This window comes from Schistocerca americana, chromosome 1 (genome assembly GCF_021461395.2).
Source record: "Schistocerca americana isolate TAMUIC-IGC-003095 chromosome 1, iqSchAmer2.1, whole genome shotgun sequence".
Lineage (NCBI taxonomy): Eukaryota > Metazoa > Arthropoda > Insecta > Orthoptera > Acrididae > Schistocerca > Schistocerca americana.
In genome coordinates, this window is record NC_060119.1 from 88,010,058 (window position 1) to 88,024,547 (window position 14,490).

The 14,490-nt window shown below is 45.7% G+C and overlaps 1 protein-coding gene across 5 annotated transcripts in view; it reads right to left on the reverse strand.

Moving 5' to 3' along the window:
• LOC124548527 (dynein axonemal light chain 4-like) overlaps nucleotides 1-14,490 on the reverse strand; it is a 52,892-nt gene that overhangs the window by 1,688 nt on the left and 36,714 nt on the right. Inside the window, exon 4 of one of the 5 annotated variants that reach the window (XR_006967704.1) lies at nucleotides 4,086-4,574. The exons of 2 other annotated variants lie outside the window; for them this stretch is intronic. Coding sequence is in view for 1 of the 3 variants with exons in the window: in XM_047125180.1 (XP_046981136.1) it covers nucleotides 6,245-6,409 (165 nt within the window). In the remaining 2 variants the exon portion in view is untranslated. Of the gene's footprint in view, nucleotides 1-4,085; nucleotides 4,575-6,244; nucleotides 6,410-14,490 lie in introns of those variants that run through there. 2 more of the 5 variants (XM_047125180.1, XR_006967703.1) reach the window with 2 other exon arrangements.

The window sequence follows — 14,490 nt, forward strand, 5'->3', positions numbered from 1 at the left end:
TGTCGCGACAGGCGTGAATGGAGGGACGAATGGAGACGTGTCGTCTTCAGCGATGAGAGTCGCTTCTGCCTTGGTGCCAATGATGGTCGTATGCGTGTTTGGCGCCGTGCAGGTGAGCGCCACAATCAGGACTGCATACGACCGAGGCACACAGGGCCAACACCCGGCATCATGGTGTGGGGAGCGATCTCCTACACTGGCCGTACACCACTGGTGATCGTCGAGGGGACACTGAATAGTGCACGGTACATCCAAACCGTCATCGAACCCATCGTTCTACCATTCCTAGACCGGCAAGGGAACTTGCTGTTCCAACAGGACAATGCACGTCCGCATGTATCCCGTGCCACCCAACGTGCTCTAGAAGGTGTAAGTCAACTACCCTGGCCAGCAAGATCTCCGGATCTGTCCCCCATTGAGCATGTTTGGGACTGGATGAAGCGTCGTCTCACGCGGTCTGCACGTCCAGCACGAATGCTGGTCCAACTGAGGCGCCAGGTGGAAATGGCATGGCAAGCCGTTCCACAGGACTACATCCAGCATCTCTACGATCGTCTCCATGGGAGAATAGCAGCCTGCATTGCTGCGAAAGGCGGATATACACTGTACTAGTGCCGACATTGTGCATGCTCTGTTGCCTGTGTCTATGTGCCTGTGGTTCTGTCAGTGTGATCATGTGATGTATCTGACCCCAGGAATGTGTCAATAAAGTTTCCCCTTCCTGGGACAATGAATTCACGGTGTTCTTATTTCAATTTCCAGGAGTGTAGTTCTCCATTTGGATATACAGGTAAGACTACTTAGGAGGAAATTCTTATCAGGAAAAACAAACAAATCTTGTGCTCTACAGTTTGGAGTGCTGAATTTTAAGATATCTTAATTGGGTAAGGTTAGAGAGAGTAAAAGAGAAATGGACTGGTTGAAGTTAGATATACAGGGAATGGCAAGGCGGAGTTTGTGAAACCAGATATTAAATTGAAAAATACTTCCAGGGGCAGATGTGTACTCTGACTATAATTTATTTATCATGAAAAGCAGAATAAATTGAAAAAAACTGCAGAAATATGCGAAATTAAGGAGATGGGACCTAGATAAGTTTAACAAGCAGATGCTGTTGATGTTTCAAAGACAGCATTATGCAACTGTTAACACAGCAGAAGACAAACTGGTAGTTTTGAGTCACGGTGTAGTGAAGGCAGCAGAGGAGGAACAACAGAATGAAGCAAGACCACACAATAATCACTGGTTATTACATAAGAAACTGAATTTAATTAGTGGAAGTAGACTCTATAACAACATCACATGTGAAGCAGAGGATACTGAATACCAATGTACACAAAAGGAGATTGACAAAGTGCAACATGACAAAGCAGGAGGAAAGGTAGATAAGAATTGCAGATATGTTGAGGCATGCATGATTCTGGGAAAGATAGGTTCGGCCTATTTTTAAAAAAAAAAAAAAAAAAAAAAATGAAGAAACATTTAGAGAAAAGCAGCTGTGTGAATGTCAAGAGTTCTCCCGGCGAACAAATAAAGGAGGGCTATACAAAGGACAGAAAATTGAAGATTGTATTACGGAAAGGCAAGAGCAAGTAGATAAAGATAAATTGACAGATGTAATACTGCAAGTGGAAGTATTGAATAGGATTGGGGAGAAGAGGAGTTTGTGGCACAACTTGACCAGAAGAAGGGATCGGTTGGTAGGACATGTTCTGAGGCATCAAGGGATCACCAATTTAGTATTGGAGGGCAGCGTGGAGGGTAAAAATCGTAGAGGGAGACCAAGAGATGAATACACTAAGCAGATTCAGAAGGATGTAGGTTGCAGTAGGTACTGGGAGATGAAGAAGCTTGCACAAGATAGAGTAGCATGGAGAGCTGCATCAAACCAGTCTCAGGACTGAAGACCACAACAACAACAACAACAACAACAATACTGCAAGAAGAATGTGACAGATCATTATGAGACCCAAGTAAACCTAAGGGAAAAGGATCAGAAGTACACAACATTCCCCCCAAATTATTGATATTCCTGGGAGAACAGCCATGGTACACTACATAGCACACAAGATGTACGAGACAAGTGAAATGCTGAAAATATTATGAAAAGAATACATTGCTACTCACCTTACAGAAGAGACACTGAGTCACAGACAGGTACAATGAAAAGACTGCCATACATTCCGGCTTTCAGCCAAAATGCCTTCTTCTGCATTAGAAAACAAGCATTCACACAAGCACAAATCAGACACCCAGTCACTGTTTCTGGCCACCGAGGCCGGTGTGCGGACTGCAGCAGTGCCTCATGGGAAGAACAATCTCATGAGGGTGGTGGGGTATGGAGGAGGCAAGGGTGAGGAGGTGGAGGGATAGGAGGTTATGGGTGAGAGAAGTTTAATGTTACTTGTGGAAGCGTGCAGGGATGTAGTGGAGAGAGTGTCATGCTGCTGCATGCGGAAAAAAGGAGAGAAGTGGACAAGTAGAGGAGGGGAAAAAAGATTGGTGGGTGCGTTGGTACAACAGAAGGCTGTGTAGTATGTGGTGCTTGAGTTACAGCTGTCTCTTGGCCACAGTTTGTCAGTTGACACTCATACACGCAGATACCTTGTTGTTTGTCATGCCCATGTAGAAAGCAGCATACTGGTTGCAGCTTAGTTTGACGATCACATGACTGCTTTCACAGGTGGCCCTACCTCTGATGGAATAAGAGATGCAGACTGGAGTAGCTACTGGTGGGAGGATGTATGGGACAGGCCGTGCAGGTAGATCTATTACAGGGATACAGGCCATAAGGCAAGGGGTTGGAAGCTGGGGTGGAGTAGGGATGGGCAACGATATTGCCTACTAAATTTGGTGGGCTGCAGAATACCAGTGTAGTAGGGATGGGAAAATAGTGGGTAGGATGTTCCTCAATTCAGAGCTGAAACCCTGGTGGAGAATATGATCAGTTGCTCCAGTCCTTGGTGGCACTGAGTCACGGGACGAGTGCTCCTTTGTGGCAGGACAGTGGGAATGCGAGAGGTGACTTGGAGAGATAAGACATGGGACATCTGTTTCATTACAACAGTGGGAGGGTAATTTTGTTATGTTTATTTGTTATATTTCGAGAAGGACTGCCCATCACTACAGATGCAATGGCCATGGGTGTCTAGCCTGTGAAGGGACTTCTTGTATGGAATTGGTGCAGCTACCGAAGAGGAGGTACTGTTGGTGGTTGGTAGGTTTGCTATGGACAGAGGCACTGACAATGTAGCCATCCTTGAGGTGGAAGTCAACACTAAGGCAGGTGGACTCTGTTCGACTGAGGACCAGATGAAGCAAATGGGGAAGAAGGTGTTGAGGTTCTGGGAGGAATGTAAAGAGCATGTCCTCTCCCTCTGTCCATATCATGAGGCTACGTTATGGGCAAAGGGTGAAGGTGCTGGTCCAAGTGAACAGAGATTCTCTCAGTGGGACACAGTAACTAGCCACAACAGGGCATCCTGGGTGGTTGGTTTATGGACTTCAGGAAGCATGTAGATGATAGGAGTGCAGGGAGTGGCAGGGGTGCAGAGACAAATAGACTCAGGGGAGAGGTTCTGGGGTGGGCCTAAGAATCTAAGAAGGGACTGGAGATCCTGTTGGATTTCTGGAATGAACAGCAATCGAAGGGAAGCATTACCTATCCAAAACACTGAGACTTCCACTGACACTTTCTTGTAAGATCATCAATTTTTTCTCCTAACCATTTGCATCCCAAAAGCTGCTTTATATTAATATACTCTGTTCCATTTTTCCACCTAGAAGTCAATATTTAGTGACGTACATTACTCTTGCATGGACTTCAACACTGGAGTATACAAGTCTGTATGCAAGAGATGTGGGGTAGAGGAGAGGAGAGTACACACATATTCCTGTGTTCATATACGCATAGAAAAACTAAAGAGTCTTTCACTTATATGGTTGACAGTCATTTTACACTCTTTCTTGATGTTAACAAATCAATGTCTAATTGATTCAGTTCTTTTAAAATCTTATAAAAATATGCACATAAACATGTACAAAATGTGCAGCTTTACACAGAACACAGGTGTAGTAGTAGACATACAAGAGAAGGAACGAAGGTCATAATGTTAACAGGAAATTGTAATGAAAATCAGCATTGATAATGAGCATATTAACTAACTATCATTACATACAATAACAAAGTCAATTAAATTATTGCCAAACCAACTTCTTCAAACATTATTTCATAGCTACACCACACAAAGATGTTTGACTGCTGCTCTTTGTATCAAGATTTATCTTTCTAATTGCAAACTTGAAAATGCACTTACGAAATATGGCAATATATCAGTGAGATAAGAAAACATCTTACATGTCACAAGAACCACCTTCTAGGGCTTTTGCACTCTGAATCTCAAACAGATACAAATTTTGTTTATAAAATAGTTGAAAAAAAAAACAGTTTAAACCGTGATGGTTATTTTATTTAAAATGAGCAGTTTTGGCCTAGTCTTAGGCCATCTTCAGAACAGCACCATCAGCTGAAGTTGACAATGTCCAGAACAGTCAGTACATGTCAGTCGCTGAAACTGTTCTTTGTTTGTTGATAACATTAAATCCCTTGATATAATTTTATTGCTCATGCTCATGCATCTCCAAAGTACATGGAACATTTAAGTAACAGGCTAACTCAGACCCTTGAGGAAATTATATTCTTTTCATTGAATCAATGCTATCTCTGCATGATTAAGGTTTACTTCATATTAACTTACTTTCTCAATACCAGCCTTGTTATCTCAAGAAAAGATTTTATGGCTTCAGAAAGTATTAATAATGATATTATGTAACATAAGCATTTAAGCTCTGGCTCTTTTTCTAACTGTTCCAACCAGTAAGTTCCATTATCATTAATAACAACATTAAAGACATAATGAGCTACTAATTTGTGCACTGCAGCAACAAATCCGCTTTTTAAAAACCAATTTATTAACGCTTCCTCCTTCTTCATTGAACATAAAATCACTACCTTGCAGATTCAATGCTTTCGTTACCTTTGCAGTACATTATACTTTGTGGTTGTATTTTCCTTGTGATGTCTACCACTTACATATAAACTTATGTCTTTAGGCAATGTTGCATTCCTGTGCTTTCTCCCCTCCCCACCTTTTTCAGGAGGTGCTTCATTAGAAAATTTCACCACAACAGGAAACTAATTATTTATACAAAATGTATCAGGTAGTTACATAATGTAAAATATACTTACATATCCTTACCATACAATTACCTCAACAATAACATAACTGATAGGTGAATATTAAGTATAATTACAAATAAATGTAAAATAAAATATGCTGTTTACCAAAATATATTCATAGATTATGTACTGATACCAGCCTCCTATAAGTAACATAGCGAACAAAATGAAATGGCTGTACCAAAAGAGTAATATCTGTACTGTTAACAAATGCTGTTAATAATGCACAAGTAACTCATTTCCATTGTTAGTATAATAATAATAATAATAATAATAATAATAATAATATATAATAATAGAGTGCAGATATATTCATTCTGTACAGTGTGTGCTAAATGCATTAAACCTGCAATAGTTTTCAACAAGATAGAAACTATAGTTAATAGACAAGTTGCAACAGTAATGGAGGGAAAAGTCTGTTGTAAGATAGATGTCTTTGTATTGTCTTAAAAAAGAGGATATCACAAAGATATTCTTTAATACCATGCACACACCAAACTATTTCTTCTCTCAAAGCAGTCTGGTACAAATATCAGCAACAATCCAGACAGGAGATCAGTACGTGCTTATAAAGGAAAAGTAATGGAGAAAGACAAAGTAAAAATGTGGCATGAGAATAAATTAATCTGTGTAGAAATAACAAGTCGTTCAGTGTAACTGTTTCCAACAAAATGCCACATTTTAATTTTTGCTTTACTTTTCCCCTTCTTACATTTCATTCTAAAATTCTTGCTGCCATGACCAAAAGTGGGGGTTTAGTATATTTTTCCATTTGTGCTACTGACAAATATTTCTGTTTTGGGACTATTCTTTTGGCACTCATCTCCTGTTATTAGCAAAATCCACTTTGTAATTACTCTGTTTTGCTTAATGGTAAGCGCTTCATCTCTCCACAAGCTGAAAGCCGGAAACTTTTATTCATGCACAATTGATAAATCAAGGGCTGCACCACCACCACCACCACCACCACCACCAGTCAGTCAAGTACATGTATATTATGGAGATTCAAGAGCATTTCCAAACACAGACACCAACATTACCACCAAAAAACATGTACAAAAGATTCTTGCACTCATAAGATATTTCAAAGCCATAGCCTTCACCAACAACAGCATGCCAGGATGGTCCAAACTTTTTATCCATTGCCTCCTTAATCATGCGAGCAGCCATCTATAGTCAATGATAAAAGAGTTCTCAGAATGTGTTAAACAAAAACAATACATGATATGCAAAATGGAAAACAGAGACAACTCCACTAATTATGAGTTAATTAGTTTTATCAAAAGATAGCACAAAAGTGAACACACATTATACTGGAAATGCATCAAAGCATAAGTTATTTTCTAAAAATTTATTTCACACTGCTCCGATGAACACACACTAGAATAAAACTGAGTTATGCAATTGCTTGGTTACAAAAATGTTCTGCAGCTCAAATCTAAACAATTACAAGAAAAATATGTTGGCAATACTCTTAAAACATTTACAAAATGGGATCAAAAAGATTGATGAATGGTATGACTGTCTCTTCAGAAGCAGAATGACTATTGGCCTAACTGAAAGGTATCTCAGCTAGCCTTACTACACCTTTAAACACTATCACAGCTATGCTGAAAGAGTTCAGTAAGATTTACTCTGCTGGTAAGAAAGAATAACACTTATATTACACTTGAAGGGCAAAACATAGTTGAAGTTTAATATCTCACCAGCATAAAGATCATTGAGGAGGTGGGGCACTAGCTCAGCTGAAAAAGGAAGGGTTAAGATATAACCCATGGTCTTTTTACATGAGCCATCCAATCATTTTCCTGAAGATATTTATGGATATGGATAGGGGATGGAGGCCTCCATCCTTGCTACCCTCCCTGTTTTCCTTTCCTTGTTGCTTCATAACCTGGGTTGTGAGTAACTGAATCCACTTTCCCTTCTTCCCTTTCTTTCCCCTCTCTCCTCCCTGATGAAGGAACAAAGTTCCGAACGCTAGGAACGTAAATTTTCTGTTCTGTTTTGTGTATCTATCGGCTGTACTGAGCTGAGGTAAGTACTGGCCAGCCCCTCTATCTCTTTATTAGTATAAGAATAGTGTTTGTAAGATATTCTGTCTTGTCAATACAATTGGGGAAATGTTGTGCGTCGAAGGTCGCCAGGGTGGGGTAAAGTGTCTAGTCAGCCTTAGTAAGCTGCCATTTGGGTGTGCACATAGGTGGGGTAGGAGTCAGCAAACGGATAGCACATGGGAAATAGTCGCTCAAGTATGTGTCAGAGAACAGGTCACTCAAGACAATGGTCAAACTGGGCAGTGCAGAAGGATAGGTCCAAATGGGAACAGGTGCTTGTGGAGTCTTTTTTTTTTTTTTTTTTTGTTTGTGGTTTTAGGGCGCAAAACTTCTATGGTCATTAGCGCCCAGCCCGTGACGTAGGAAACAGGAAAAAAACGAAATTTAAAATCAGCAGCAAGGGGAACAAAGTCATAAAATTTGAGAAACTAAAGGCAGAAGGAATGCTTAAAAATCCACTATAGAAAGGAGTTGGTTGTCCCAAAAAAAAAATCAAATGACTGACGTCATTTCACTGTCACTAATAAACTGTAGAACGCGGTCAGCTGAGCGCGTGTCATCTGCTAAAATCAACGATAGATCAGGCGATAGCTGTAGACAGGAGCGTAACGGATTAAAATAGGGGCATTCAATTAAAAGGTGTCTGACCGTCCACAGCTGAGAGCAGTGGGGACAGAGTGGGGGAGGATCACCGCTTGAAAGATGTCGATGGCTAAAAAGACAGTGCCCTATCCGGAGTCTAGCTAAAATTACCTCCTCCCGACGACGCGTTCGGGAGGAAGAGGTACAAGCGCAAGGAAGGGCTTTCACTTCCCGCAATTTATTATGGGGAAGTGTTGACCAATGCGCATGTCATAAATGAGCAACTTGGCAACATAAACCGCTCCATAGATCGGTAAACGGAAGAGACTGAATAGCTGGCCGAGGAAGAGAGACTGCAGCCTTGGCCGCTATATCGGCCGCCTCATTCCCACAGATACCAGCGTGTCCCGGGAGCCAGAGGAACGCCACTGAGACGCCCCCCAGGTGGAGCAAGCGCAGACAGTCCTGAATCCGGTGGACCAGAGGGTGCACAGGGTAAAGAGCTTGGAGACTTAGGAGAGAGCTGAGAGAATCTGAGCAGATTACGTACTGTATCCGCTGATGGCGGCGGATGTAGTGGACAGCCTGGAGGACAGCGTAAAGCTCCGCAGTATAAACCGAACACTGGTCGGGAAGCCGAAAGTGATTTGGGGTGTCGCCAACAATATAGGCACTCCCTACACCTAATGATGTTTTCGAGCCGTCGGTGTAAATAAATGTGGCTTCCGTCATTTGTGCACATAGAGCAGCAAATGCCCGACGGTAGACAAGTGTAGGGGTACCATCCTTGGGAAATTGACATAGGTCTCTGAGCAAGTCGATCCGGGGACGGAGCCAAGGCGGTGCTGTACCCCAGTTGTCAAGAAGGTTTTACGAAAGCGGAAGGAGAGAGAATGGAGCAGTTGACGGAAGCGGACTCCCGGGGGTAGTAGGGAGGAGGAGTGGCCTGCATACCCGACATCAAAGGAGGCGTCGAAAAAAAGGTCATGGGCTGGATTAGCAGGCATGGAAGACAGATGGCTAGCATAACGACTCAGAAGGACTGCCTGCCGATTGAACAGCTGAGGTTCAGCAGTCTCAGCATAAAGGCTTTCCACAGGGCTGGTGTAAAAAGCTCCAGACACTAAACGTAATCCACGGTGGTGGATAGAGTCGAGACGCCGAAGAATAGACGGCCGAGCAGAGGAGTAGACTATGCTTCCATAATCCAATTTCAAGCACAGTAAGGCGCGATAGAGGCGGAGAAGGACCACTCGGTCCGCTCCCCAGGAGGTACCATTCAGGACACGGAGGGTGTTAAGGGAACGCAGACAGCGAGCCGAAAGATAGGAAACGTGGGAGGACCAGCACAGTTTTCTGTCAAACATAAGACCCAAGAATTTAGCGACGTCGGAAAACGGAAGGTTGACAGGACCTAGATGTAAGGAGGGCGGAAGAAACTCCTTACGTCGCCAAAAATTAACACAAACGGTCTTACTGGGTGAGAAACGGAAGCCGGTTTCGATGCTCCACGAGTGGAGGCGATCGAGACATCCTTGAAGACGTCTTTCAAGCAGGCTGGTCCGTTGAGAGCTGTAGAAGATCGCAAAATCGTCCACAAAGAGGGAGCCCGAGACATCAGGAAGGAGACAATCCATAATTGGATTAATGGCGATGGCAAACAGTACAACACTCAGCACGGAGCCCTGAGGTACCCCGTTTTCTTGGGAGAAAGTACGGGAGAGAGTAGTGTTCACCCGCACCCTAAATGTGCGCTCTGCCATAAATTCGCGAAGAAAAAGGGGCAGCCGGCCTCGAAAGCCCCAAGAGAACAGTGTGCGGAGGATGCCTGTCCTCCAACAGGTATCGTATGCTCTCTCCAGATCAAAAAATATTGCTACCGTTTGGCGTTTCCGGAGAAAATTGTTCATGATATAAGTGGAGAGAGCAACCAGATGGTCAACGGCAGAACGATGCTTTCGGAATCCGCATTGGGCTGGTGTTAAAAGACTGCGGGATTCCAGCCACCAAGCTAAACGGTAATTCACCATACGCTCCAAAACCTTACAGACACTACTCGTGAGAGAAATGGGGCGATAGCTAGAGGGGAGATGTTTGTCCTTTCCAGGTTTCGGAACAGGAACGACAATAGCTTCCCGCCATCGCCTGGGAAAGGTACTGTCGGTCCAAATTCGATTGTAAAGGCGAAGGAGGTAACGCAGGCTATGGGTTGATAAATGCAGCAACATTTGGACATGGATACCATCCGGTCCTGGGGCGGAGGAGCGAGAAGAAGAGAGGGCATGTTGGAGTTCCCGCATGGAGAAAACAGTATTGTAGCTTTCGTGATTTTGAGAGGAGAAAGCAAGATGTCGCACTTCCGCTGCACGTTTCTTCGGGAGAAACGCTGGCGGGTAATTGGAAGAGCTCGAAATCTCAGCAAAGTGCTGACCCAATGAGTTAGAAATTGCGACGGGGTCCACTATGGTATCATGCGCGACAGTGAGCCCAGAGACCGGGGAGAAACTAGGCGCGCCTGAGAACCGTCGAAGCCGACTCCAAACTTCCGAGGAGGGAGTGAAGGTGTTAAATGAGCTAATAAAGAATTTCCAGCTTGCCTTCTTGCTATCGCGGATGACGCGACGGCATCGCGCACGGAGCTGCTTATATCGGATACAGTTGGCCAAAGTTGGATGGTGACGGAAAATGCGAAGAGCACGTCGCCGCTTACGTATTGCGTCACGGCATGCCTCGTTCCACCAAGGAACTGGGGGGCGCCGGGGCAATTCGGAGGTGCGTGGTATTGAACGTTCCGCAGCTGTGAGAATAACGTCGGTAACATGTGTGACCTCATCGTCGACGCTTGGAAAGCGACGGTCATCGAATGTCGCTAGAGACGAAAAAAGTGTCCAATCGGCTTGGGCAAACTTCCAGCGTCGCGAGCGCATATATGGCAGTTGAGGCTGCAGTCTAAGAACACATGGAAAGTGGTCACTCGAGTGTGTATCATCAAGGGCGAACCATTCGAAGCGCTGAGCTAGCGGAACAGTACCGACCGCAAGGTCCAAATGAGATAAATTTGTCGTGGAGGCAGACAAAAATGTGGGGACCCCAGTGTTGAGGCAGACTAGATCCGCTTGGTGGAAGACGTCTCGCAATAGTGAGCCACGTGGACAAGGATGTGGAGATCCCCAAAGCGGGTGGTGGGCATTGAAGTCCCCAACCAGCAAATAGGGGGGTGGAAGCTGACCAAGAAGGTGAAGGAGATCAGCTCGTGCCATTGGTGTGGACGATGGAATGTATACAGTACAAAGAGAGAACGTGTATCCGGAAAGGGAAAGACTGACGGCGACAGCTTGGAATGAAGTGTTTAAGTGGATTGGGTGATAATGGAGAGTATCATGGAGAAGAATCATGAGTCCTCCATGGGCTGGAGTGCCTTCAACAGAAGGGAGATCAAATCGGACGGACTGAAAATGGGGGAGAACAAAGCAGTCATGGGGACGCAGCTTTGTTTCCTGAAGACAGAAAATGACCGGCGAGTAGGACCGTAAGAGGATCGACAATTCATCCCGATTGGCTCGAATGCCGCGGATATTCCAGTGGATAATGGACATAGGGTGAACAGAAAATGGAGGAACGTGACCAAGGGTGCTGTCAACTCAACGACTGCTCAGAGCTTGCGACCGACAGCATGGAATGGCATTCAGTCGAAGGCAGAAGATCCTGATCCATAGGTTGGTCAGGAGCAGCTCCTGCCACCAACGATCGGCCAGTTGACCGGCCACCAGCAGTGCGCCTCGGCGACACAGAAGACGGCCGAGGGCGATTTCCGCCAGGTGGTGCTGTAGATGGGACACGCCTTGGCGGAGAAGGAGAGGAACTGTGTTTCTTCGTAGCCTTCTTGGAAGTATGATGTTTAGATGAAGGAGGAACCGATGGTTGTGAAGTTCTGTAAAAACTCTTCACGAGAATGCTCTTTTTTCGAAGACTTGGCATCTGACTTTTGGGCTCGAGATTTAGCAGAACCCGACGAAGGGTGAGCCATAGAGTGGGCAGGCAAAAGGGGTGAGGTTGAACGAGCGATCTTTGCGCTGGCCGATCTGACGACCGTGGTACTAAAGGTGAGGTCGCAAGTCTGCGTGGCCGCCTCCTTTGTTGGCTGAGGAGAAGCAAGGACAGTGCTGTATTTTCCTTTCTGAGGCACGGTGGGCTGTCGACTGGCGAGTAACTTTCGAGCAGCAAAGGTTGACACCTTTTCCTTCACTCTTATTTCCTGGATGAGTTTTTCGTCCTTAAAAACGGGGCAATCTCGAGAGGAAGCAGCGTGGTCACCCATACAGTTGATGCAGCGAGGGGATGGAGGTGGACAAGCACCCTCATGGGCATCCTTGCCACACAACACATTTGGCCGGATTGGAACAGGACTGGCTGGTGTGATTGAACCGCTGACATCGATAGCAACGCGTAGGGTTTGGGACATAAGGGCGAACGGAAATTATCTCATAGCCTGCTTGAACTTTGTCAAATGTCAAGAAGACAGTGCGGGTTGGAATGATGTTCGAGTCAACCCTTTTCATAACCCGATGAACAGCCGTGACGCCCTGGTCAGACAGGTAGTGCTGAATTTCTTCGTCAGACAATCCATCGAGGGAGCGTGTATAAACGACTCCACGCGAGGAATTTAAGGTACGGTGCGGTTCCACCCGGACAGGGAAGGTGTGGAGCAGAGAAGTACGCAGCTATTTTTGAGCCTGGAGGGCACTGTGTGTTTCCAACAACAGGGTGCCATTCCGTAATCTGGAACAAGACTTTACAGGACCCGCAATTGCGTCGACACCTTTCTGAATAATGAAAGGGTTGACTGTGGAAAAGTCGTGACCTTCGTCAGACCGAGAAACAACAAGGAACTGTGGCAACGATGGAAGAACTGTCTGTGGCTGAGACTCAGTGAACTTACGTTTGTGAGCAGACATAGTGGAAGGTGAGGAAACCATTGCGGAAGAATCCCCCATGATTACCGGCGTCTCCGATGGCGCGCTCCTCCCTTGTGGGGGCCCTCACCGAGGGCACACCCGCCTTAGGTGATTGTTCACACCTCAGGTCACACCTCCCGACAAACGGACGGAGGGACCAATCGGCACTTTCGGAAGATATCAGCTCGGGTAATCACCCCTCCCTGGGCCTGGCCGTTACCAGGGGGTACGTACGTGTCCTACCTGTCTACCCGGGGCGGGGAATTACGCGTTACCCCGTCACCGGCTACGCATGGAAGTGCGTGGGTCGGCCTTCAGACACGCACAGGGAGGAAGAAAGAGACAGGGAAAGGAAAGAAGAGAGGTCTCAAACGCCGCAGCGGAGAAAAGGGTAAAGAGAAGAGGTAAAGAGAAGAGGTAAGGAAAAGAGAAGGACGAAGAAAGATGAAGACATACAAGCAAGGAAGGCGAAGAGTGCGGTACATTTTTAAGCGTCCGTCTCCGGACGTAGGCACAAACCATACTCCCAGAGGGGGAGAAAGGGAAGGAAAGAGCCAGCGGTGAGGGGGGTGGCGAAGATGGGGGATGGGGAAGGATACGGAAAGGGAAGGTATGCAGCCCGGAAAGGAAGGAGGGCCACATTAGCTCGGGGTCCCGTGCTCGCTACGCACGTGTCCAAAAAAGAGTTGTGGACCCCCTGGGGGGGGCTTGTGGAGTCTGAAAGGAATGTGGGTGTTCCTCTGTTAAGACAGAAGAGGTTAAGTTGATTGAGAAGATCAGCCAAAAGGGCACCTTCAGACAGGGTCTAGGAGAACCCAAAGGGAATGGTGCAGATTAAAGTCACTGAGCAGCAGAAAGGGGTGAGGTAGCTGCAAAATAAGTTGGAGGAAGTCTTCCCTGGTAACATCGAATGATGGAGGGATGTAAACGGTAGAAAGGGAAAAGGTCAAGTGAGGAAGGAAAAGGCGAACTTTAACAGCTTGAAGGGGGATAGTCAGGGAGATGGGTTGATTATGATCATCATGCCATATGAGCAGCATGACTTCCCCATGAGATGGAATGGCATCCTCGAGGGGAGAAAGATCAAAACAGACCAGAAAGAACTGCGAGAGCTCAGAGTGGTCATGAGGATCCCATTTTGTTTCCTGAAGGCAGAGAACAAGTGGATGCTGCAATTATAAGAGCAGCTGTAAATCCTCTTTGTTGGATCGAAGACTGTGAATGTTCCATTCGAGGAGAGTCATAATGAGGAACAAATGAAGGGGTGTCACCTCGGCAGTTGAAGAGTGCCAGCCTTCAAAGACTCGCAGATGCAAAGTGCCAGCCTTCAAAGACTCGCAGATGCAAAGTGCCAGCCTTCAAAGACTCGCAGATGCAAAGTGCCAGCCTTCAAAGACTTGCTGTAACAGGGCACAGAGGCAGGAGGTTCCTGCTTCACGAGGTCTACAGAAGCGTCAGCATTTTCATGCTGTCGGCCTGTGGAGTCCAGGGCAGAAAAACGGATGGTGGTGCACACCACCTACACAGATGTCGCCAAGGTGAGGGTATCACACAGTGACACCATCAAAGAGTATCTTCGAGTCGGAGATGGAGAAGACTGTTTGCCTTTGTTTGACTTCTTGGACCTTTCCAGTTGGCAGAGAGAAGCTCAGATGGT